Genomic DNA, 22,983 nt, shown 5'->3' with positions numbered 1-22,983 from the left:
TTTTAGTGTCAGTCCCAATCGTGCTTGGATAGTAGATTCGGGTGCAAGTGATCACATGACAGGTGATTTTACTATGTTTTCTTCTTATAGTCCATGTGCAGGTAACCATAAAATAAAAATTGCGGATGGATCCTTTTCAGCCATTGCGGGTAAAGGTTCGGTTGTGTTGTCTCCAAGTCTAACCCTTAAAGATGTTCTTCATGTCCCAAATATATCTTGTAGTCTCATGTCTGTCAGTAAATTAGCCCAAGATAGAAATTGTCAAACTAATTTTTTTCGTACTCATTGTGTTTTTCAGGATTTGAACTCGGGGAAGATGATTGGTAGTGCTAAGGAGAGTGGAGGACTCTACTACTTCGACATTGAACCTGAATCACAACTACCTTCCAAACCAATAAGTTCATGCTTTGAATCTTTTTTAGTTCTGAATAATAATAATGATGATGTTATGTTATGGCATTCACGATTAGGTCATCCTAGTTTTCCTTATTTAAAACACGTATTTCCTGAGTTATTTCGTAATAAGGATTTATCTTTGTTTAAATGTGAAGCATGTGAATTTGCAAAACATCATCGTTCTCATTTTCCATTACAGCCCTACAAACCATCAAAACCTTTTTCTGTTATTCACAGTGATGTTTGGGGCCCTAACCGAACGAGTACACTTTCTCATAAAAAATGGTTTATCACATTTATAGATGATCACTCAAGAGTTTGTTGGGTGTACTTGTTAAAGGGGAAATCTGACGTTTGTCAGGCGGTAAAAGATTTTGTTAAAATGGTGCAAAATCAATTTCAAACAAATATTCAAGTATTTAGAAGTGATAACGGCAAAGAATATTTTAACTCAATGTTGAGTGATTTTTTTCGTGAAAATGGAATTGTGCATCAAAGTTCATGTCCTAACACTCCCCAACTAAATGGAGTTGCAGAAAGAAAAAATAGGCACTTGTTGGAGGTGGCTAGAGCTTTACTTTTCACAAGTAAAGTACCAAATTATTTGTGGGATAAAGCAGTTTTAACTGCTGCATACTTAATTAACAGAGTGCCCTCCAAAGTTCTTAATTTTAAAACTCCAATTCATATTTTCAAAGAATGTTTTCCTAATGATCGTGTTTCAAACGATTTGACCTTAAAAATCTTTGGTTGCACTGCATTTGTTCATGAACATAAGAATATTAGCAAACTTGAACCGCGTGCTATAAAATGTGTTTTTGTTGGGTATTCTCCAACCCGGAAGGGATATAAATGTTTTGATCCAAAAAATCAGAAAATGTTTGTCACCATGGATGTTACATTCTTTGAAAACAAACCTTTTTTTGACACGCATCTTCAGGGGGGAAATTTAAATGAAGATTCGTCTCAAACTGAGGACATGAGTTTTTTTAACTCGTTTCAAACTGAGGACATGAGTTTTTTTAATAATTTATCTTTGCCGGTATCACAAAGTTCTAAGACTTATACTTCTGCACCAACGAAAAATGGCCATGATTCTTTATCTAATCCTACTCCTGTTATGAGTAGTGAGCTTGGTGAATCCGAGCCTACATTTTCTCATGAAGAAAACAATGAGAATCTTGAAAACAATGATAATGATGATCTAATATTGAAATGCCACAAAATAATGAGTCATATAAAGATAATAGGTTTGAAGCAGGAAACAAGACTTGGAAAGGAAAGGTTTTTGTGAGAAAGAATCACAAAGTGATGAGTCCACATCTCAACACTGTCATGAATCTGAACCGAGGGATGATCAACTTCCTAAAAAAAGAAAAGGTAAGTCTATCTCTGTTTCTGAGAGTCGTATTTTGTATCCCGATATCGATGATCCTGTGGCTGTTAGAAAACCTGTTAGATCTTGCACTAAATACCCATTGTCCAATTTTATATCATATTCAAATTTGTCTTCGTCTTTTTCTGCCTTTACCTCAAAATTGTCTAGTGTAGAGATTACAAAAAATGTACAGGTTGCTCTAGAAGTTCCAAAGTGGAGGGAAGCTATACTTGAGGAGATGAAAGCTCTTGAAAAGAACAAAACCTGGAGTGTTATGACACTACCGGATGGCAAGAAGACGGTTGGATGCAAATGGGTGTTTACTGTGAAGTATAATTCAGATGGGTCAATCGAAAGGTACAAGGCTCGATTGGTGGCTAAGGGTTTTACTCAAACTTATGGTATAGACTACTCAGAGACTTTTGCTCCTGTTGCAAAATTGAACACTGTCAGAATTCTCTTGTCTCTTGCTGCTAACTTAGATTGGCCCCTACATCAGTTGGATGTTAAGAATGCTTTTCTCAATGGTGATTTAGAAGAAGAAGTATATATGGACATTCCTCCTGGCTTTGAAGACAAGTTTGGATCAAATGTATGCAAACTAAATAAGTCTTTGTATGGATTAAAGCAGTCTCCTAGAGCTTGGTTTGAAAAGTTCACTTATTCCATGAAGAAACAAGGGTACATTCAAGGACAAGCTGACCACACCTTGTTCACAAAGTTTTCCCAAGATGGAAAAATTGTTGTCCTAATTGTTTATGTTGATGATATCGTCCTTACTAGAGATGATATAGTTGAAATGGCAAGAGTAAAAGAGAAATTAGCATTAGACTTTGAAATCAAGGACTTGGGATCCATGAGATATTTTCTTGGTATGGAGGTTGCTCGATCAAAAGATGGTATTGTAGTTTCCCAGCAAAAATACATTCTAGATTTATTGAAAGAAACAGGAATGAGTGGATGTCGACCAGCAGATACTCCCATGGATCCTAATGCAAAACTTTGGGAAGAAGGTAGTGTTCCTGTTGATACTGGAAGGTACCAGAGATTGGTTGGGAAACTGATTTATTTGTCCCACACTAGACCTGACATTGCTTTCTCGGTTAGTGTAGTAAGTTAGTTTATGCATTCTCCTTTTGAGGAACATCTTGAGGCAGTCTATAGGATACTGCGATATTTGAAAGCAAATCCTGGAAAGGGATTATTTTTTAAGAAGACTAATGAAAGAAATGTGTCTATCTTTACCGATGCTGATTGGGCAGGTTCAGTCACTGACAGAAGATCAACCTCCGGATATTGTACCTATGTTTGGGGTAATCTTGTGACATGGAGGAGCAAGAAATAAGGAGTTGTAGCAAGAAGTAGTGCAGAAGCTGAGTTTAGAGCTATGGCTCAAGGAATTTGTGAAGGATTATGGATCCACAGAGTCCTAGAAGAGCTTAAGATGAAAATTGAGCTTCCATTGAAATTATACTCTGACAGTAAAGCCGCTATTAGCATAGCTCATAACCCAGTTCAACATGACAGAACCAAGCATATTGAGATCGATCGACATTTCATAAAAGAGAAGTTAGATGCCGGAATCATATGTCTACCTTTTGTAACTTCGAGTCAGCAAACTGCAGATATCTTGACCAAAAGCTTAGCAAGACCCACCTTTGAGCATTTGATGGGCAAGTTGGGCATGATAGATATCTATGCACTAACTTGAGGGGGGTGTTGGAAAATATTTAGTTTCCTAGTTTGTTATTTCTAGGAGATTCTAAGCTTATCTATTATTTCCTTTTATGTTTGTACTCTTCCTATTTAAACCAGCCTTGAGCTGAGGAATAACACATAACAATATTCACTTATTATTTTCTACATACTACTTTTAAATTTAGTCTTAAATTTCAGAAAGTATGTGCACAAGCACAAGTTAATTTTTGAAATGTCAAAATTTAGATCAAATAAGTACTTTATTTCATGAGTTGATTCTCGACACACAATCCTCGAGAACAATATAGGGTAATTTACCGATTTTACTACTTAAAATGATACAGTAGGCTTCCCATGACCCATACATCAATTATTTAAACAAATATTTTTCTCAAACATCGCCATCCCACAGCTCTTCCAAGGATTTGTAGGGTCCATTATCAGATACAAATAATTCTGCCTTTAGCAGTCTGCATTGAGGAATCAGATTGATTTTGTCTAACTCTTCCTGTTTCAATTCCCAATCAAATATTTCAATGTTTTGTCTCATCCTCTCCTTGTTAAAGCTTTTTACAATGGGACTTGCTCCCTGCTCGTGTATCCATCTTAGCGCTATCTGCATAATATATAAACATTAGAGATACTTTCAATGTAACAGTCATCTCATTATAATAGTATATGTATGACTCTATGAAGTATTGAAATGTTGATAAGGTTTTAACCTAACAATCTAAGGTTTTAAAATAGTTGCTTCAATGACCAATTTTAAAGTATGACATTGGAAAAAAATGCTTTAAAAAAAAAGGGTTGTATAATTTAAAAACCTTATTATAAATTATTTATTGGCTAAAAATGTGAATTAAAATAATGAGCTGCACCTGGGCTACACTCTTCTTTTTCACCTCAGCAATTTCGCGCAGAATTGAATTCTCCATCACTGCAGACGAACCCCAACTTAGTTTGTATCCGCCTAGTGGTGACCATGCACTCACATGGATTCCTTTCTGCTTGCAGAATTCTCTGAGTTTCCCCTGATGCCATGATGGGTTCATTTCCACCTAAATCCAAATAAGAAATTGTAACAATATAATACAGCTTTGTTACTATAATTAGTACGATCTATCGTGACAATTGTGTGATTAGTTCGTAAGAAAGTATCGAAGATGTATTGGATATATACGTATCAGGAAGTATCTAACACATCAATATCTGATACATGTCTGATGCTTTACCATTTTGAAGTTTCTGAAGCCACCGATTAAGTGTATTTGATCTCTATGACAGAATGAATCAAACAACTAGTACTAAATTGTTATACCTGATTAACTGCAGGTGGAATGTTGGCATTTTCTAAGAGTGTGGAGAGCTTTTTGATACCAAAGTTGCTAACACCAATAGACTTGGCTAAGCCCAATCTATAACAATCTTCCATAGCTTCCCATGTTTCTTTTATGTCAAATGGAATCACATCCTCGCCTTTAAAGTTTATGCCTTCAACATCTTGTTTCAGCCTCACTGGCCAGTGAATCAAATAGAGATCCACATACTCCAACCCGAGCTTTCTAAACAATTTCAACCCAAAAAACCAATAACAAAATTAGAGACAAGTAATAAAATGCATAAACTTAAATGAAGGAAAAAAGGTTAAGAGAATTATGCTTGCTTGAGGGTGTTTTTGAGAGCTGGGAGAACAAGGTCATGGTGAGCATCAGTACACCATAACTTGGAAGTAATGAACAGTTCATCGCGATTTTTAATGAGTCCTAGCTCTAAGGATTTTGACACAGCTTGGCCTACAGGTTCTTCAGTATTATACACCGAAGCAGTATCAAAATGTCTGTAACCAATGTCAATGGCATCAAGCAAAGTTTGTGGAGGAGGAATTGTTCCTGTTCCAAATCCTATTGTTGGCATCTTTTTCCCAGAATTTAGTACTACCTCAGGAACTTTCTTTGCTTCCATCTTCTTTTTTGTGTTGGTTGAAGGCACAAGATTCACACAATTCACAATTTTCTCTTATGTATGTTAACTTTGAGACTTGGCTTTTGGTTATAAATGGTGGTTTAAGATGCAAATAAGATATTATAATTATTGTATTATTGACTATTTGTCTTCTAATGACCAAAGCAAGAGAAATCAACATATCAGGAGAGACTGTCACACAAGTTACATATAAATAAAGAAATTTTGGTTTCTTGAAGTACTTATATTAGATTTGATATATCTTTTCTCCCTCTATTTTGGCAACTGAGCTAATTAGAAAATACAATGATACAATTTTAAATTGTAGAGAAAATTTCATTGACCTTCAGCACAACTAGCACTGAAATCTTTAAAATACAACTTGTGATAATGAATTTTGGAAATTGAGTCATATCTAAATTGTAGAATGAGGCTGTGTTATTCAAGGAAATAATTAACTTCAATACTAAGCCATTGTTACAGTTCACCTGCCTAAGAAGGGAAAGGTGCGACTCCAAAATTTGAAACGATAGAGATGTGAATACAAGAACAAAAGTATAAACATCAGCTAACTGAAATTGCTTTATCTAAAGTATTGAAGAATATCATAAAACCAGCAGAAATCTGACGGATGACTTGATGACTTCCAACTCGAGTTAGTCCGAGGAGTTCCACATTATGCAATAGTTTCTTAATTTGGCATATACTAGAAAACCAGAGAAAGAAATTAACTATATACTAGACAGATAACGTCCATGTATCTGTTTTCTAACATCAAAATCTTATCAATCCTCCCGGTAGTTAAATCAAACCAGACTAATTCTTGTTTATTTTGTCTATTGTGTCTACTTCTAAACAATATCTTGCCCTTCTTCGCCACAACGATTGGATAATTAAGGGAAGGTGCTGGTCCGACAACGAAGAGTTTAGTCCATGATTCATTTACACCGAGTTCACCCAAAATTGAAATGTGAATTGTAGACGCCTTTTTATAATTTAAGATGAAAGCAATAGATCCATTCAATATCACCAAGTCTCTCAATATCACCAGGTCATTGTTGACCTCAAAACTGGGCATGGGTGTTTTAGTAAAAGATTCATTGCTGAACTCAAATGACACCAAATATGTATGTGTTTCATTTTTATCCCACCAATGAGACACTCCATCCATGTACACGGCTTTATTGCGAGAAAAAAGAGGCATGTTGACATGAATTATCCTCCAACGGTTACTACTTAGGCTATATATCTCCCAAAAGGAATTATAGTTGTCGTCATCATCATCAGAGTCGGAGTCAGTCATTGAACCGAATCACCTTATAGTCATCTTTAATGCGATCATAACCAACTAGATGATAAAAGGGAGTAACATCCTCCCTGTCCCAAGAAGGTTCAGGCTCAAACCAACTGGGAGGAATGACCTTAAAAATTATGTATTTGAGTCAAAAATAACATAAAAAAATGGTTTAATTACTAAATTGGTCCCTTAAAGATATTTTTGGTTTCAAATTGGTCCCTTAAAGAAAAAAAGGCTCAAATTGGTCCCTTAAAGACTTTGCCGTTAAACATTTTGGTCCTTTCCGTCCAGAAACTGTTAAATTGTACATGTGGCAAACTGAATGCTTACATGGCTGCTTATATGGCTGCTTACATGGTTGCTTACATGGATGCTTACTAAGTAAATCATTTAAATTAAAAAAAAAACTTAAAGTTAAAATTTAAAATAAAAAAAATTATACAAACAAAACATAAGAAACATTAGGGTTCTTCATCTTCATCTTCATCTTCATCCATTCTCTCATTATTATTCAATCATCTTCTACATTCAAATCCTCTTCTTCTTCTTCTCTCATTGAAACACTTGTCTTGTTACCCACAAAAAATGGCAAGCCCCAGCAAGCACCGGAACGCAGCATTTAAAGTCGAGTCTTTGGCGGTGGAACCGACCTAATGTTGAGGTTTCCACCATCATTCGGTGAAGTAGTTGTGAAATGGAGTTGGATTTAGCAGGTTACAAATTTGGAAAACATGGATTGGATTGGATTGATTTGGTGTGAAATTGTGAGTTGGTGAGAAAGGTGTGAGTGAGTGAGAGAGAGAGAGTTAGTGCGAGAATGAAGGATCTGTGTTGTGTTGAAAGAGTGTAGATGAATTTCAGAACATAAAAAAAGTAAAAATTTTCTCAAACCCATGATTTCAAAAGGACTTAAAAAAGAACAATTTTTAGATCTGAATTTTTTTAAAAAAAATAAATAAACACCGAAAAATGTCTTAATCTGAGGCTTTTTTTGTGACATTAATATAACAAAAAAAATTCTCAAATAAGAATAAAATTACAATTTTTAATGAAGAACTTCATCGTCTTTTTCTCACCAACATTCCTACTTTCATCGGCAACTCAAAGTTCAATTTTAGTATCAAAGATTGTTTATTTGCAACAACTGATTCTTGCCCTTTGTGGAGGAGGACAAGATGATTACTAAGAGGAGAGAAACTGTGGGTTGTGGGGCAAGTTGATTCAAGCATGATGTTAGTTGTTGTTGAACATGTTTCCAGCGAGTTGACTCAGTGGGTTGGTGGGTGAGTTTACTGAGTCGGATGAAGTTAATACGATTTGAAGAAAATGTGAAAAAGATATAGTGTGGGCAGAATATAACAACATTTGTGCTTCCACTTAATCCAACCCTCCATCTCATGTTTTGAAACTTTGTGCATGCACCCTAAATGATTTACCTAGTAAGCATCCATGTAAGCAACCATGTAAGCAGCCATGTAAGCACTCAGTTTGCCACATGTACAAATTAACAGTTTCTGGACGGAAAGGACCAAAATGTTTAACGGCAAAGTTTTTAAGGGACCAATTTGAGCCTTTTTTTTTTAAGGGATCAATTTGAAACCAAAAATGTCTTTAAGGGACTAATTTAGTAATTAAGCCTAAAAAAATTATTAAAAAAAAAATAACATAATTTTAAATGCACAAGCGACAAGCTTCACACAATTCACAATTTTCAATGCATAAGCTTTGATCAGACAAATACTATCCAGTTAACATTGAGACTTGAGATCTGGTTATAAATGGTGGTTAATTTAGGATGCAAATAAGATATTATAATTATTGTATTATTATTGATTATTGGATATTGACTGTATTTCTCTTCTAATAACCAAAGCAAGAGAAATCAACATATCATGAGAGACCGCCACATAAGTTACTTATAAATAAATAATTTTTTATTTCTTGAAATTAGATTTAATATATCTTAAATTGTAGAGAAACTAATTAGAAAATAATAGAGTTCACATGATATGGTCGTCCATACCAGTCCAACCTTCAATACAACTAGCATTGAAATCTGAAACATACAACTTCATAGAATGAGCCTGTGTTATTCAAGACATCAAATAATTAACCTCAACAATACTAAGTAATTGTTACAGTGCACCTGTTTCTCGTTATTGGATTAAGTTTTTGAAAGTGTTGAATGAGTTAGGGACAAGTTATGTCTAACCAGTATATAATTATTTGTGGTCTTAAAAAACACGAAAAGCCATATGAAGATGCTGCATGACTCAGAAATGAAGAATCAACTGTCATCAACAAACAAAAAGAACTAGCTAATAGGAATTTGGAATCGTTCAGTGAGAATTATGTTTTCTTTTGACCTTTGTCATTGTTTAGTTACAGGCTTACTGGACAACAATAGCAGCAGAAGCCAGAAAAGCAGATGTTTTAAACAATAATATAAAGGAAAGGAAAATGCTAAACAGTGCCCCGGGGCACTGGTTAGCATGACCCCTTTTGGTATGCTTAACAAGTGCCCGGGGGCACTGTTTAGCATGACCCTAAGATAAAATAAAATGAAAAACAAAGAGAATATGCAAAAAGGTCGCTGTTTATATACATATCTTTTCGTGCAAAAATAAGATCTATCTAAGTATCTGCTGTACAATTTGTTTCAACTAATATCTATGTAAGTTTCCTATTTAGTGAGATTTAACATTGAAGCAAGAAGTGAGTTCTAAGAAAGCATATTCACTGCAAGGAATTGTGAGACCCCCCATTGGATGAGCATATCCAAATTCTTCTTCTGACAGGCTTAATAATTCTTGAAATGAAGGTTGATTCAAGAATGAAACGGGAATCACAAACCGCTTCATTTTGTCTCCAACATAAACTGCAAGATGGCCTTTTGCGACTTCATCCACAGCCTTGGAAGATGATGACCTTCTGATAGGAGGTAATCGGAATCCCATATTGTTAATTTCTTATTATGAGTTGCAGCACACTGATTAACACTGAATGCAGAAGCTTGTGTAGAAAGAAAGAAACTTTTGAATTTGTATTTGTGAGTGACTTGTATTGCTACTTGAGAATGTAATGACGAGTATATATAGATAGATAGATAGACGAGTCTTTGTGAAAATAATTCTATGCTGAATTTTAGTTGATAAGAGACAAGACAAGGGCTAATGAGATGTCACATGGTATTGTTTCATTGTCGTTTAATTATATCAAGCATTACTTGAGACTTGAAAACTCATGCCACCTTAGTTTTGCCCCTTTAGAAAGAGACTTTACAACCACTAAGATAATAATTGCATTCTTGCACCAGGACAAGCTCAAAACATATCACAGGCTCCTCAAATTATTGTTTAACAACCAGAAAATTGGTTCTTGGGATCTGATTTTGATATATGAACCATGAAATCTACCTAATAGATAGCTACTAAATAATAGAATTCGAGACAAGAGAAGAACACAATTTATAACAAAATCCTATGTATGTCCCTAACTAATACTACTGTTACAAGGAAATTTGTAGACATTTTTATTATGTATTAGTTGCTACTTCATAATTTTGTAAGCATGCCATAGACATGTTTCTAGCCTCTACTTAAGGAGGTGGGACATGCATTATCTACTATTATGACATTTGAAGTTGACCCTCTAGGAAGTAATTTAAGGCAATATCATGTGATCTATTATATGCCCTTGTCTACCTTAAGTTCTATGGCTCACAATGGCTCAAATCTCATGGTCCTCCTTCAATGATCTTTCAAGTTGCCGCCGACTGTTTGGTACATATCGTCTCATCTATATATATTCATGGGTGCAAACATTTAGAACCAACACAAAATCATTCACAACACAAACCATCTTCTTATACACACAAGTCTAACAATTTTAGACTAACATCTTCTTTTAACAACACATACAAGAATGGGTTTTCGTTTATCCGGTAATATCATCAAAAGGGCTGCAAACCAAACATCTTTAAAAGGCGTGGATGTGCCAAAGGGATATCTTGCGGTATATGTTGGAGAGAAAACGAAGCGGTTTGTGATCCCTATATCATATTTGAGCCAACCATCGTTTCAAGAATTGTTGAATCAAGCTGAGGAACAATTCGGATATGACCATCCAACAGGTGGTCTCACGATTCCTTGCAGAGAAGACATTTTCTTGGATATTACTTCCCATTTGAATCTGTGCTAACTCCTTCAGAAGAAGGAACTGATGTAGATTAATTGAGGCAAATTTGTACAGAAGACACTTATTTTTCTTTATAGTCTAAGTCTAACTTTTTCTTTATAGAGAGATTATGACTTGATTAGGAAAATTTTCAATGAATTTGTATTAAAACTTATATGCAGAATAATAATACAAAGAGACATATGTGTCTTGCATCTACCTAATTTTTCTCTTGTTCCATAACTCATGAAAACAACTTTTACCTTACTATGAAAGAAGCAAATATATTCCATTCATTTTTTTAATTTAAAAAATTTAGATCAAATAAGTACTTAAAAGAGATAAAGAAGAATTGGTACAGTCAAGGATAAACTTGTACATGTGATTAAATCAAAGATTAAATTGTAAGTAAATATTTCACCACCTAAGTAAGTAATCATGTATGCTTAATAGCTTAGGCTCACAAGAGAAATGATGCATCACACTTTTTGAATGAGAAAAAGGAAATTAACACGATTTCACTCAAACATCGGCGTCCCACAGCTCTTCCAAGGATTTGTAAGGTCCATTATCAGGTACAAACATTTCTGCCTTTTGAAATCTGCATTGAGGAATCTGATTGATTTTGTCTAAATCTTCCTGGTTCAACTCCCAATCAAATATTTCAGTGTTTTGTTTCATTCTCTCTTTGTTGAAGCTTTTTACAATCGGAGTTGCCCCTTGCTCGTGTATCCATCTTAGTGCTATCTGCATAATATATATATCCACATTAGATATATATAGTTTCAACGTATCAGTCATCTCGATATAGAAGTAGTATATGTGTGACTTTAGGAAGTTTAAACTGTTAATCAACTGCACCTGAGCTACACTCTTTTTTCTAGCCTCAGCAATTTCGCGCAGAATTGAATTCTCCATCACTGCACACGAACCCCAACTTAGATTGTATCCTCCTAGTGGTGACCATGCACTCACATGGATTCCTTTCTGCTTGCAGAATTCACTGAGTTTCCCCTGATGCCATGATGGGTTCATTTCCACCTAAATCCAAATAAGAATGTGTAACAAAAACAATCACTTTTGCGTCTATAATTAGTATGATGAAGAATCGTATCTAGATGACAATTGTGTGCTAAGTTGATAAGAAATTATCGAAAATGTATTCGAGAAGTATCAATGGAAATATATTTAAAGCCATTCAAAAAAAATGGAAATATATTTAAAATAAATCATTGGATACTATCCGTATAGGGAAGTATCAGACACGTATCAGACACATATCAGTATCAGATACGTGTCTGATGCTTTTCTCTATGTCAGAATGAATCAAACAAATCAACTAGTACAAAATTCTTATACCTGATTAACTGCAGGTGGAATTTGGGAATTTTCTAAAAGTGTAGAGAGCTTTTTGATACCAAAGTTGCTAACACCAATAGACTTGGCTAAGCCCAATCTATAACACTCTTCCATAGCTTCCCATGTTCCTTTTATGTCAAAAGGAATTATATCCTCACTTTTAAAGTTCAAACCTTCAACATCTTGTTTAAACCTCACTGGCCAATGAATCAAATAGAGATCCACATACTCCAATCCCAGCTTTCTAAACAATTTCAAACCAAAAAAAAATAAAAATTAGACAAGTAATAAAATATACACAAACATAAAAGAAGAAGAGGAAAAATTAAGAGAATTATGCTTGCTTGAGAGTGGTTTTGAGTGCTGGAAGAACAAGATCATGGTGAGCATCAGTGCACCATAACTTAGAAGTAATGAATAATTCATCGCGATTTTTAACGAGGCCTAGCTCTAAAGCTTTTGACACAGCTTGGCCTAGAGGTTCTTCAGTATTGTAGAAAGCAGCAGTATCAAAATGTCTATAGCCAATCTCAATGGCATCAAGCAAAGTTTGTTGATGAGGAGTTGATCCTGTTCCAAATCCTATTGTTGGCATCTTTTTCCCTGAATTTAGTACCACCTCAGGAATTTTCTTATCTGCCATATTTTTTGTGCTGGTTTAAGGCACAAGGTTTACACAATTCACAATTGTCTCTTATTTTTGTAGTATGTTACTATGTTAGTTTTGAGACTTGAGTTGTGCTATAAATAATAGTTCAAGACACAAAGAAGATATTGTTGATTGTTGATTATTGACTATTTGCACCCTAATGACCCAAGGAATAACTGGAGCAGATTCAAACTTCTATATTCTAGTACATTCTAGTTTTACTTTGTGATGTCACTGCTTTGCTGTTTCTTCGTTGCTTCTTTTCAATCTAGATAAGGGACCAAATTGAAACTTTTAAAAGATAAAGGACCAACATGAAACCTAAAATGAAAATAAGGGGCCAAAAGTGTAATTAAGCCTTTTTTTTACAGTAAAATAAGTTTATGCTCTTGATGACAGTAAATTATATGATGTTTTTAGGTACTATTTAGGTTAGTTTTTAGTAGTTTTAGTAGTGATTGAAGACCAAATGCAAGCAAATACCTAAAGTTATGAAGTTACTTGACCAAGAAGCAAGAAAAGTGGAAACCGCATAAAAAAGGGAAAAAAAGGAAGAAATACGCTGAATATACCACATCGTACCAAAAACGCCATAAATGGAGTTACAAGTATCGGATCGAGTCCTGTGACCATGCGTTGGAAAGATAAGACAAAGAACTACAACTTTCATGTTTAAGCAAAAATCTAATTCTGAATTCTCATCGTGTCCACGATGTATTCATCGTGGCCACGATGAAGTGAAAACTTGGCCGCAGGGAGAAAAGAACAAACTGTGTGCTGATCAAACAAGAAAACACGCTCATCATAGCTACGATGGATCCCATCGCGCCGCGTTGGAAAAAGCCCAAATCCACTAAAAACTATAAATAGAGTTCTCCTCCTTCACAATTATTCATTCAGAAGTTCAGAGAACAATATATAAGTCTCTAAGGAGCAAAGGAGGAGGAGCAAGGAGGGCTAAGGATCTCTCAAGGGAAGGAGACTTCCCCATCATAGGGAGACGAAACTTTCTCCGCAAGGAATCGAGGTTATTTTTATGCATGTTTTCTTTATTGTTCAATATGCTTAATAATAGCCAAGTCCCTTTAGGTTAGGTCGAGTCGATGACCTTCCTTATGAATGTTTGAGACCTGTAATTTGGTTCGAAAAAGACTATTTACAATTACTATTCAGTTATTATCTGTTATTGTCTCTGTTTATTTATACACTTTCATATATGAACGCGCGCATATTTTGTTAGCACCTAGAATTGAAGTGGATCCCGTGACACATCTGAAACTCCGAATTAAAGAGATAATATAACCAACAAATATGAGACCATTAAATTCAGTATCTAAGGTTAGATTTGTGGATTAAGAGTCGCACATAGTTAAATTCTGCATGATTATAGTTAGGCAAACAAGGTAGGAAAACATGTGACAACTTGTTAAAGGTAGAAAACGTGACAAACAAGGGGGCCCTACCAGTGGTTTGCTATACTTTCTTCAGTTGCAATAGGATAAAGAATGGTAGCACTGAACTTATCTAATAGAAATTAACCACCAGATGATAAATGAATAGTAAGCAGATATAGCGCCAGTTACCAAGCAGGAATAAGGGAGGGATTTGAAAGTACTTAACCTACTTTTATCATTTTGAACTCTTTCTTTTATCTTTAGTCTTATACTATCTAACTTCTGTCTCAAAATCTTTTTCAAACAAACAAAGCGAAAGCAAAATTATCTTAATTCCTAAACGAAACTAGTTGTCTTGGCACGATCCCTGTGGATATGAACTCGTTCTAGACACCTAGAGTGTTTTTTTTTTTCTGATAAGCAAAACAAAATCAATGGACAATAGACACCTAGAGTGTGAATTATTACTCGACGATAGACTGATCCACTTGCCAGACTGCAGTCAGCTCTCAATAAATATTTTAAATTTACCAACATGTTGTAGAAGTAGAAGGGGTGGATACTTTAGTTCTTGAATCATTTGATCTTGGGTTCAATCTTTAGCCTGATGCATATTAAAAAATATTTGTCGGAAGAAATGAACCTTTTAAATGTGATCGGTTACTACAAAAGATTCACAAAATTTGCTTTTGGTTGCCAAAAATATTTTCAAATTTGGTCCTAAATTTTCCATGCATCAATTTTGGTCCCTGCCGTTAAATGGAGATAACGGAAGATGATGACGAGGCAGTGCCACATGTACATTTAATTTTTTATAAGAAACAAAAACTGATTTCTTACTATTTTACATCTATTTTTTAATTAAAAAAAATCACATGTTTCTTATCCTACGAAACTGCAATGCAATAAACAACATGAAGTTTTTTTTTATTATGATATTACTACGAAGTTTCTATTGTCGTTAGTAATTATTAACCTCTGTCAGAAAATGTAACGACCCAATTTTCATTTTATTAGTTTTGTGTGTTAAAATATTTTATTGACGTGGCATTTTAATTAAGTTAATAACTTTAGTTATTTATCGAATACTTTAGTTATTAAGCGAGTAGTGAGAGTTCACGTGTTATTGGGCCAAGCAATTGGGCTTGAAGCCCAATGGGCCTTGTCTCGTAGTGGGGGGCGCCCATATGGCCTAAGAGGGAGAGAGAACATTTCATTTTCTTTTGTTCTTGTGAGGGCTTAGAGAGAAGGGAGAGCTCAAGAGCTAGGGCAAAAGGAAGTGAAGAGATTCAAGAGCAATCTTCGAGTTTTTCTTCGAATCCAGGTATGAGAGTAGATTTCTCCTTACCCGAACTTTCTCCACCCCATTTTCGTTTTAGCTTAGATGAGTTTTTCTTGATGAAAATCGAATCTAAGGTTCATAACATGTTTAACATGCTCTTATCATGATGTATGAACGAATCTAATGGATAAAAACAGAATTTTTAGATGATTAAACTCAAGAACATTGTGTTCTTGTAAGTTTTGAGTAAAAGTGGTAAATCTTTACTTTTTCGATGTTTATGATGTAGATCTATGAAATGAACCGTCCTTTTGTGTTTACACGTGTTTGTTACACTTGAATACAAACTATTTTGGGATTTATAACATGAAAAATGGGATTTTTGGGTGATTTGGAGTGGAAATCACAGGTTTTGAGCCTTCCTGACAAGAGGCCTTCGCTCAGCAAACTGGTGGCGAACAGCTCGACACGAGCAGGTGTTCCACTGGTGTGGTTCGCCAGGCCTTCGCTCAGCGAGCAGCTCGCTACTGCTCGCCACTGTTCGCCATGAGTCAGTAATTCCCTGGTGTCATTCGCTACGGCTCGCTACTACTGGGACTGCAACTTTTGTTGATGTTTGTAAGTGTAATTAGGCACTTTTAACATGGTTTAATGGTATTCTTACATGATTGTTGATGCTTATTGATGCTTATAATGCTCATTATTAATCGTTGATGATTGTTAATCATGTATGAAGTTATAAATGAAGAATATTAAGGTTTTGTTTAATCTTAATGATGAAGAATGTTGGATAGTGTTCCACATTGTAAATGAAGAGCTTTATGCTAAATAATTGTGAGTGAATTCATGAAAAACATATATATGCATTCATGAATTAAATAGGATATTGGATATTCCAATAAAGAAGTATATCAGATTATATTTATCCGATAAAGAAGGATATTAGAGGTGAGATACTCTAATAAAAAATATGGTACCACATGCATTAGAGATGTCTAGGATGACATTCATAAAGTTGAAGCATTAGAGTTGCATTAGGTTAATTGTACATTTATGTGATAAGTGATATGTGACACGTGCTTGGTTATTTGTAATAATTGATAATTGATAATTGAGTATTCGATTATATGTGTTTAAGAACTTATAATTGAATGATAGATGTTGATGTGTATGTATAATTGTGAATATGCATGTATTATGAAGAAGTGTTTAAGTACCGTTTTACTTACACTTATGTTTTGATTATGTGATCTAACTCTCATGTTTTGTGTTATGTGCTGGACCGTTGGGGGTTCAGATACTCAGGTTGAGGATCCGACTCAGAGTTAGAGAGCTTGCTCGTGCTTTGTGGTAGCGCGCTTTTTGGTGAGGAGTTTAGCTTAAACTACTCCTTTAGATATATTTGTATATCTTTTTGATGAGTTGTATAGAATTGCTCTGATTAGTTGTTTACCGTGTCGGGTTATTCGCTTGAATTGTACTTAAGCCCGTGTTGCCACCTTGCTAATCCTTACTTTTTGTTGTAAACATAATATCCTTGTTGTTGATATGGCCTAGAGCCTAGGGATATTATGTGAACAATATGGTTATTGTATGATATGCACAATGAACTATATTTGGTTTTAATTTCCGTTGTGCTAGCATGACGTGTTTGTGCTGTAGTTTTATATTATAATTGTGACGCCACAATTTTCTTAAGTGTTTTATTTATTTATATTCAATAAATTCGCGTTAAGGGGTTTTGGTGTTACAGAAAACATGTGAGGTATATAAGGTAGGTTCTCTTCTCTCAACCGAAGCCATGAATCAACCCATGACCACTTGCTTAAAGCCCTAAAATTCTTACCACTTGGACCAATTCATTGTTGGTAACATGAAATTTCTATGAACACTTAACAAATCAAGGGTTTAAATTTAATATATAATTGTTTATTTCTCATAAATGTTTATTTTAAGTGTATCGGACATTAAATTTGTTTATCTCTTGGCTGGAATTCGAATTTTGGCTCGCCTTATCGTATGAGTCTAGCCTCTTCTATTTTATTTTTTTTGTTTACAATGGAGCTGAAGATCGAACTCAAGACTTCTAGCATACTACTCAAATCCTTCACCACTAGACCAAACCTAGTGGCTTGTGTAGCTTCTTCTATTAGATTCAGCTTTTGTTCATTCATATAATTATTCTTTAATTGATAATTAATTGTTACTTTTATGAATTTGTAAACTCTTGTATTATTTTTTGAGTTATCATATTATAGATATAAAATTTGGTGACTAATCTCCATTAAAAAAACTAATGAGCACATAATTATAGTTCAAGACACAAAAGAAGATTTTGTAATTGTCTAATTATTTGTAAAAAAAAAAAAAAAAAGGTGGTAATTTCATGTTGGATTTGTTAAATAAATGTCAATGTAATGCATGAGATCATATATATTGGGTAAAGTAGAGAAAACTCAAATGAATATGAAGTAAAAAAAATAAAAATGTTTGTTACTCGAATAAAAAACAATTTCTTACTGTTTGAAACACTTTCCAAATACTCTTTTTTAGTTCTTAAAAATTAGTAAAAAAGAAAAAACTTGTTTGAAAGCCCTCTTTTCAAAAATTGTTTTTAAAAATTGTTTTCAATTTTATTGTTTTAAAAACTAAAAAACAAAAACAGGTTATAATTGTGTTTTGCATTTTAAAAACTGTTTTGAAAATTTAATTTATAAAATACATTTTTAAAACTAAAAAGCAAAACTGTTTCAAACGGACCCTAATTAAGTCTTCGATTAAAAGATTGGGTGTTGATGAAGACTATTCAATCAAATTATCAAAAGGACTTTCTGTGCTCCTCACAAAGTACTTGTCGTGGAAGATGTTACGACAAAGAAAGGTTGATTTTTAAAGTAGACAATATTGAATTTAAGCTCCTTTAAGACCAATGACTACTAATAGTAATGTGGAAATATGTATCAACAATTGAAGAAATTTCCTTCAGCTTTCATAATATGATTTTAACACCGCAATTGAAGAAATTTACTATGACATTATGAAAATTGTATTAGGAAGGATTAATTAATTTGTGTATTAATAAGGAGTAAAAGAAGTACTCAAATCCTTACAATACAACAAAATCTCTTAAATACTAAGCAAACATTTTAAGGGATTGACACACTAATCGGAGTACAAATAGGGACAATGTTTACCCGAACGGCCAATAAACCAAAACCAAGAAATTAGCTTAATTTGATCCACCAACTGACCATAATCGGCTATAGCACCCCTAAAGACAATGTTAATACGCAACCTTCAAGCACACCAAGTTGTTGCAAACCAAATCAAGTGTAGGACCTACTTGTTTTCTTCCGCAGAAACGGTAATTTTTACTGCTCTAAGTTTAGCCTTAAATTTCAGACAGTACTGGCACAAGGTCATTTTTTAATTTACAGAACTTAGATCAAATAAGTACTTTAAAAGAACTAAAAAGATATTAAGAAGAATTAGTACACTCAAGGATAAACTTGTACATGTGAATATGTGATTAACTCAAAGATTAAATTGTAAAGTAATTATTTCAGCACCTAAGTAATCATGTATGCGTGAATCATGATAGCTTAGGCTCACAAGAGAAATGATTCATCACACTTTTTGACCCATGCATCAATTATTTAAACACAATTTCACTCAAACATCGTCGTCCCACAGCTCTTCCAAGGATTTGTAAGGTCCATTTTCAGATACAAACATTTCTGCCTTTTGAAATCTGCATTGAGGAATCTGATTGATTTTGTCTAAATCTTCCTGGTTCAATTCCCAATCAAATATTTCAGTGTTTTTTTTCATCCTCTCTTTGTTGAAGCTTTTTACAATTGGAGTTACCCCTTGCTCGTATATCCATCTTAGTGCTATCTGCATAATCAAAAACTTTAATGTAACAGTCATCTCAATATAGTAGTATATGTATGACTTTCGGAAGTTTAAACTGTTAATCAACTGAACCTGAGCTACACTCTTCTTTCGAGCCTCAGCAATTTCGTGCAGAACTGAATTCTCCATCACTGCAGATGAACCCCAACTTAGATTGTATCCTCCTAATGATGACCATGCACTCACATGGATTCCCTTCTGCTTGCAGAATTCTCTGAGTTTCCCCTGCTGCCATAATGGATTCATTTCCACCTAAATCCAAATAAGAATGTGTAAATTACTTTTGCGTCTATAATTAGTACGATGTATCAATTATGTGCTTAGTTGGTAAGAAAGTATCGAAGATGCATTTGAGAAGTATCGATGGAAATATTTTCAGAAAGAATATTGGATACTATACGTATAGGGAAGTATCAGACACATATCAGTATCAGATACGTGTCAAATGTTTTTCTCTACATCAGAAATCAAGTAGTACTAAATTGTTATACCTGATTAACTGCAGGTGGAATTTTGGCATTTTCTAAGAGTGTGGAGAGCTTTTTGATACCAAAGTTGCTAACACCAATAGACTTGGCTAAGCCCAATCTATAACACTCTTCCATAGCTTCCCATGTTCCTTTTATGTCAAAAGGAATCAAATCCTCACTTTTAAAGTTTAAACCTTCAACATCTTGTTTAAACCTCACTGGCCAGTGAATCAAATAGAGATCCACATACTCCAATCCCAGTTTTCTAAACAAATTTCAACCAAAAAAATATTAAAAATTAGGCAAGTAATAAAATACAAAAACTTAAAAGAAGAGAAAAAAGGTAAGAGTACTTGCTTGAGAGTGGTTTTGAGAGCTGGGAGAACAAGGTCATGGTGAGCATCAGTACACCATAACTTAGAAGTAATGAATAATTCATCGCGATTCTTAACGAGGCCTAGATCTAAAGCTTTTGACACGGCTTGGCCTAGAGGTTCTTCAGTATTATATAGAGCAGCAGTATCAAAATGTCTGTAGCCAATCTCAATGGCATCAAGCAAAGTTTGTTGAGGAGGAGTTGATCCTGTTCCAAATCCTATTGTTGGTATCTTTTTCCCTGAATTTAGTACCACCTCAGGAATTTTCTTATCTGCCATATTTTTTGTGTTGGTTTTAGGCACAAGGTTTACACAATTCACAATTGTCTCTTATTCTTCTAGTATGTTAGTACTATATGTTAGTTTTGAGACTTGAGTTGTGCTATAAATAATAGTTTAAGACACAAAGATATTTTTATAATGTTGATTGTTGAATAACTGGAGCAGATTCAAACTCTTCTTTTATATTCTAGTTTTACTTTGTGATGTCATTGCTTTGCTGTTTCTTCTTTGCTTCTTTTCAATCTAGTTTTTTTTTTTTTTTCTTACAGTTAAAAAAGTTTATGCTCTCAATAAATATCTTAAATTTACCAACATGTAGCACAAGTGGTAGATACTTGAGTACTTTAATCGTTTGATTTTGGTTTCAATTTTTAGCTCGATGCGTATTAAAAAATACTTGTTGGAAGAGATAAACCTTTTAAATGGATCTCAGTTACTAAAAAAAATCACAAATTTCGCTTTTTTTGTTCGCTAAAAATATTTTCAAATAGTTTTGGTCCAAAATTTTCCATGCATCAATTTTGGTCCCTACCGTTAAATGGAGATAACAAAAGATGATGACGAAGTAGTCCCATATGTGCACGTTAACTATTAGAAATTTCTCTTTTAAAGATAAATTTAGAGATCAAAAATTTTCAATCACTGAAGAGACCAAAATATTGAACTACATAAACAAAAACTAATTTAGTCACTAAATCGGTCGTTAAAAAAATATAGAGGACGAATTAAAGACCAATTTTTAGTGACTAAAAATCAGTGGCTAATAAATTTTATAATCTTATCCGATATTTATCATATTTTTATAACCCCTTTTGAAAAAAGAAATTGTTAATTTTTTCTTGGGTTAAATAAGTTTTTTATGCCAATAAATATTTTAAACTAATTTTTAGTACCTATAAAAAATGTCAACAACTTTTGGTCCTCAAATGTTTTCTGCCACAACTTTTGATTCCTACGTACTCTTAATCAAACTCTTATATACTTTCACATTTTTGAATAGTATTTTTTATTCATTCTTATAATATTATAAAAATATCTTCCATAAAAATTTAGAATTTTTTAACATAAAATTAATTTTTTATGAATTTTTATGCGCAAAAAACTAAAAACTTCATATTTAATTAATCCACAGTTAAAATAAAAAAAAGGAGAAAATTTGGAAACAGTTCCATATAGACCGTTGGAACTCCCCTTCAATGAGTTAACGTCCACCACAGTTTAATTTACAACCAAATTAAAAAAAAAAAAAAAAAAACAACCAAATTCAAACAAAATACTTTTCATGCACACAAAGTTTCCTTAGTTGATTTTTCTCACCCCAAAGCTAAAGCTCACAACAAACCCATGCCAACCTCCACACCTGCGTGTAGATGAAAAGGAAAAGCATGAAAAATAGAAAAGATCAGACACCAACATTATAGAGATGCCAGCCTAAAAAACTGACTTATAACTTATATTTTATATAGTTTATCCGTTTGTATAAGAAAAATTTTGCTTTTTAGATTCATGGAATAAATGATTGATGTATCTAATTCATTTTTTAGACCAAATACATCAATCATAGACCGGAGGGAGTATAAGCTAAAAGACCTGTTTGGTAACGGTCTTTTCATCATGAGCTTATAGCTTATTTTCTAGACTCTATTTCAAGTAACTTATGAGTTTATAGCTTATAACTTATCATTTTCCTTCCATTTCTACACTTATTATTTTAACTAAAATTCACATTTACCTTTTATAATTTATTATCATTATAATTTAAAATACAATAGGTAAATACATGTTTTAACGATGGTTCTTTTAAAATCATACCATATATAGTATGTAGCTTATTTATCCTTATTATCTATTTTCAAATACAAACACTACGATATAGGAAGCATATTATTATTTTTTATCAATTCAAAGGTACGTACCTTACTATAATTAACCATTTTAAATCAGATTTTTTTTTAGGGAAATTATTTCCAATGTAACTGGGAGGAAACATGTCCATTAAAGGTGAACGATCAGTGGTCCAATAATTACCATGATGTACTCCCTAAATAGGGATCTTTTCACTTTCCCCTCCCTAGATATGAATTTGTTTAAAATTAAACTTATATTTTTATTTGATTTTTTATAATTGGATTTGGTTGTTAAACCCTACTCAGTGAATTGAAGTTTAGATTTCTACTTCTAATATAATATAATCGATTACTATCAAATTTACTAATTTATAGTTTTAACCACATTCCAAGTTTTGTATTATTCATTGTAATTTTACTAAGAACATGATATGCTTGCCGTAAAAAAAATGATATGCTTAAAATAGGAATAAAAAAGATTATAGATAGGAAAAATAAAAA

General features: G+C 33.5%; 4 protein-coding genes across 5 annotated transcripts; all 4 read right to left on the bottom strand.

The window, feature by feature from the left end:
* Positions 1-3,696: 3,696 nt before the first annotated feature.
* On the bottom strand, positions 3,697-6,366 carry LOC123913032 (methylecgonone reductase-like). The gene is made up of 4 exons (XM_045963640.1): positions 5,136-6,366; positions 4,791-5,034; positions 4,351-4,530; positions 3,697-4,088 (listed from the first exon to the last, which is right to left on the bottom strand). Exons 1-4 carry the CDS (start codon positions 5,432-5,434, stop codon positions 3,864-3,866), a joined length of 948 nt encoding a protein of 315 aa, XP_045819596.1. The 5' UTR covers positions 5,435-6,366; the 3' UTR covers positions 3,697-3,863.
* Positions 5,999-6,737, bottom strand: LOC123914796 (putative F-box protein At3g17490). The gene is made up of 2 exons (XM_045965971.1): positions 6,247-6,737; positions 5,999-6,140 (listed from the first exon to the last, which is right to left on the bottom strand). Exons 1-2 carry the CDS (start codon positions 6,735-6,737, stop codon positions 5,999-6,001), a joined length of 633 nt encoding a protein of 210 aa, XP_045821927.1.
* A 4,052-nt stretch (positions 6,738-10,789) lies between these two features.
* On the bottom strand, positions 10,790-13,040 carry LOC123913031 (methylecgonone reductase-like). Its single transcript, XM_045963639.1, has 4 exons — positions 12,611-13,040; positions 12,267-12,510; positions 11,769-11,948; positions 10,790-11,654 (listed from the first exon to the last, which is right to left on the bottom strand). Exons 1-4 carry the CDS (start codon positions 12,907-12,909, stop codon positions 11,430-11,432), a joined length of 948 nt encoding a protein of 315 aa, XP_045819595.1. The 5' UTR covers positions 12,910-13,040; the 3' UTR covers positions 10,790-11,429.
* A 6,015-nt stretch (positions 13,041-19,055) lies between these two features.
* Positions 19,056-20,824, bottom strand: LOC123913030 (methylecgonone reductase-like). 2 transcript variants are annotated; one of them, XM_045963638.1, is made up of 4 exons: positions 20,330-20,824; positions 19,998-20,241; positions 19,579-19,758; positions 19,056-19,488 (listed from the first exon to the last, which is right to left on the bottom strand). In XM_045963638.1, the coding sequence occupies exons 1-4, from the start codon at positions 20,413-20,415 to the stop codon at positions 19,264-19,266; spliced, it is 735 nt and encodes a 244-aa protein (XP_045819594.1). In that variant the 5' UTR covers positions 20,416-20,824; the 3' UTR covers positions 19,056-19,263. The 2 variants fall into 2 exon arrangements, with proteins under 2 accessions (XP_045819594.1, XP_045819593.1); XM_045963637.1 differs by having other exon boundaries at positions 20,334-20,774.
* Between the last annotated feature and the right edge of the window lie 2,159 nt (positions 20,825-22,983).

The sequence above is a fragment of the Trifolium pratense genome, linkage group LG3 (genome assembly GCF_020283565.1).
Source record: "Trifolium pratense cultivar HEN17-A07 linkage group LG3, ARS_RC_1.1, whole genome shotgun sequence".
NCBI lineage: Eukaryota > Viridiplantae > Streptophyta > Magnoliopsida > Fabales > Fabaceae > Trifolium > Trifolium pratense.
The sequence above is the reverse complement of the archived record's forward strand: the minus strand, read 5'-3'. Positions and strand labels throughout refer to the sequence as shown.

Bases quoted from the DNA above. Each gene is read 5' to 3' on its own strand.
- LOC123913030 (XM_045963637.1), bottom strand. From the start codon at position 20,632: ATGGCAGATAAGAAAATTCCTGAGGTGGTACTAAATTCAGGGAAAAAG. The intron at 20,242-20,333 runs GCAAGTACTCTT...AAATTTGTTTAG, and splicing joins GCTCTCAAAACCACTCTCAA to AAAACTGGGATTGGAGTATG. The intron at 19,759-19,997 runs GTATAACAATTT...ATTTGGATTTAG, and splicing joins TTCCACCTGCAGTTAATCAG to GTGGAAATGAATCCATTATG.
- LOC123913032 (XM_045963640.1), bottom strand. From the start codon at position 5,434: ATGGAAGCAAAGAAAGTTCCTGAGGTAGTACTAAATTCTGGGAAAAAG. The intron at 5,035-5,135 runs GCAAGCATAATT...GAAATTGTTTAG, and splicing joins GCTCTCAAAAACACCCTCAA to AAAGCTCGGGTTGGAGTATG. The intron at 4,531-4,790 runs GTATAACAATTT...ATTTGGATTTAG, and splicing joins TTCCACCTGCAGTTAATCAG to GTGGAAATGAACCCATCATG.
- LOC123914796 (XM_045965971.1), bottom strand. From the start codon at position 6,737: ATGACTGACTCCGACTCTGATGATGATGACGACAACTATAATTCCTTT. The intron at 6,141-6,246 runs GTTTGATTTAAC...CTGGTTTTCTAG, and splicing joins AATAAACAAGAATTAGTCTG to TATATGCCAAATTAAGAAAC.
- LOC123913031 (XM_045963639.1), bottom strand. From the start codon at position 12,909: ATGGCAGATAAGAAAATTCCTGAGGTGGTACTAAATTCAGGGAAAAAG. The intron at 12,511-12,610 runs GCAAGCATAATT...GAAATTGTTTAG, and splicing joins GCACTCAAAACCACTCTCAA to AAAGCTGGGATTGGAGTATG. The intron at 11,655-11,768 runs GTGCAGTTGATT...TATATTATGCAG, and splicing joins GAAAAAAGAGTGTAGCTCAG to ATAGCACTAAGATGGATACA.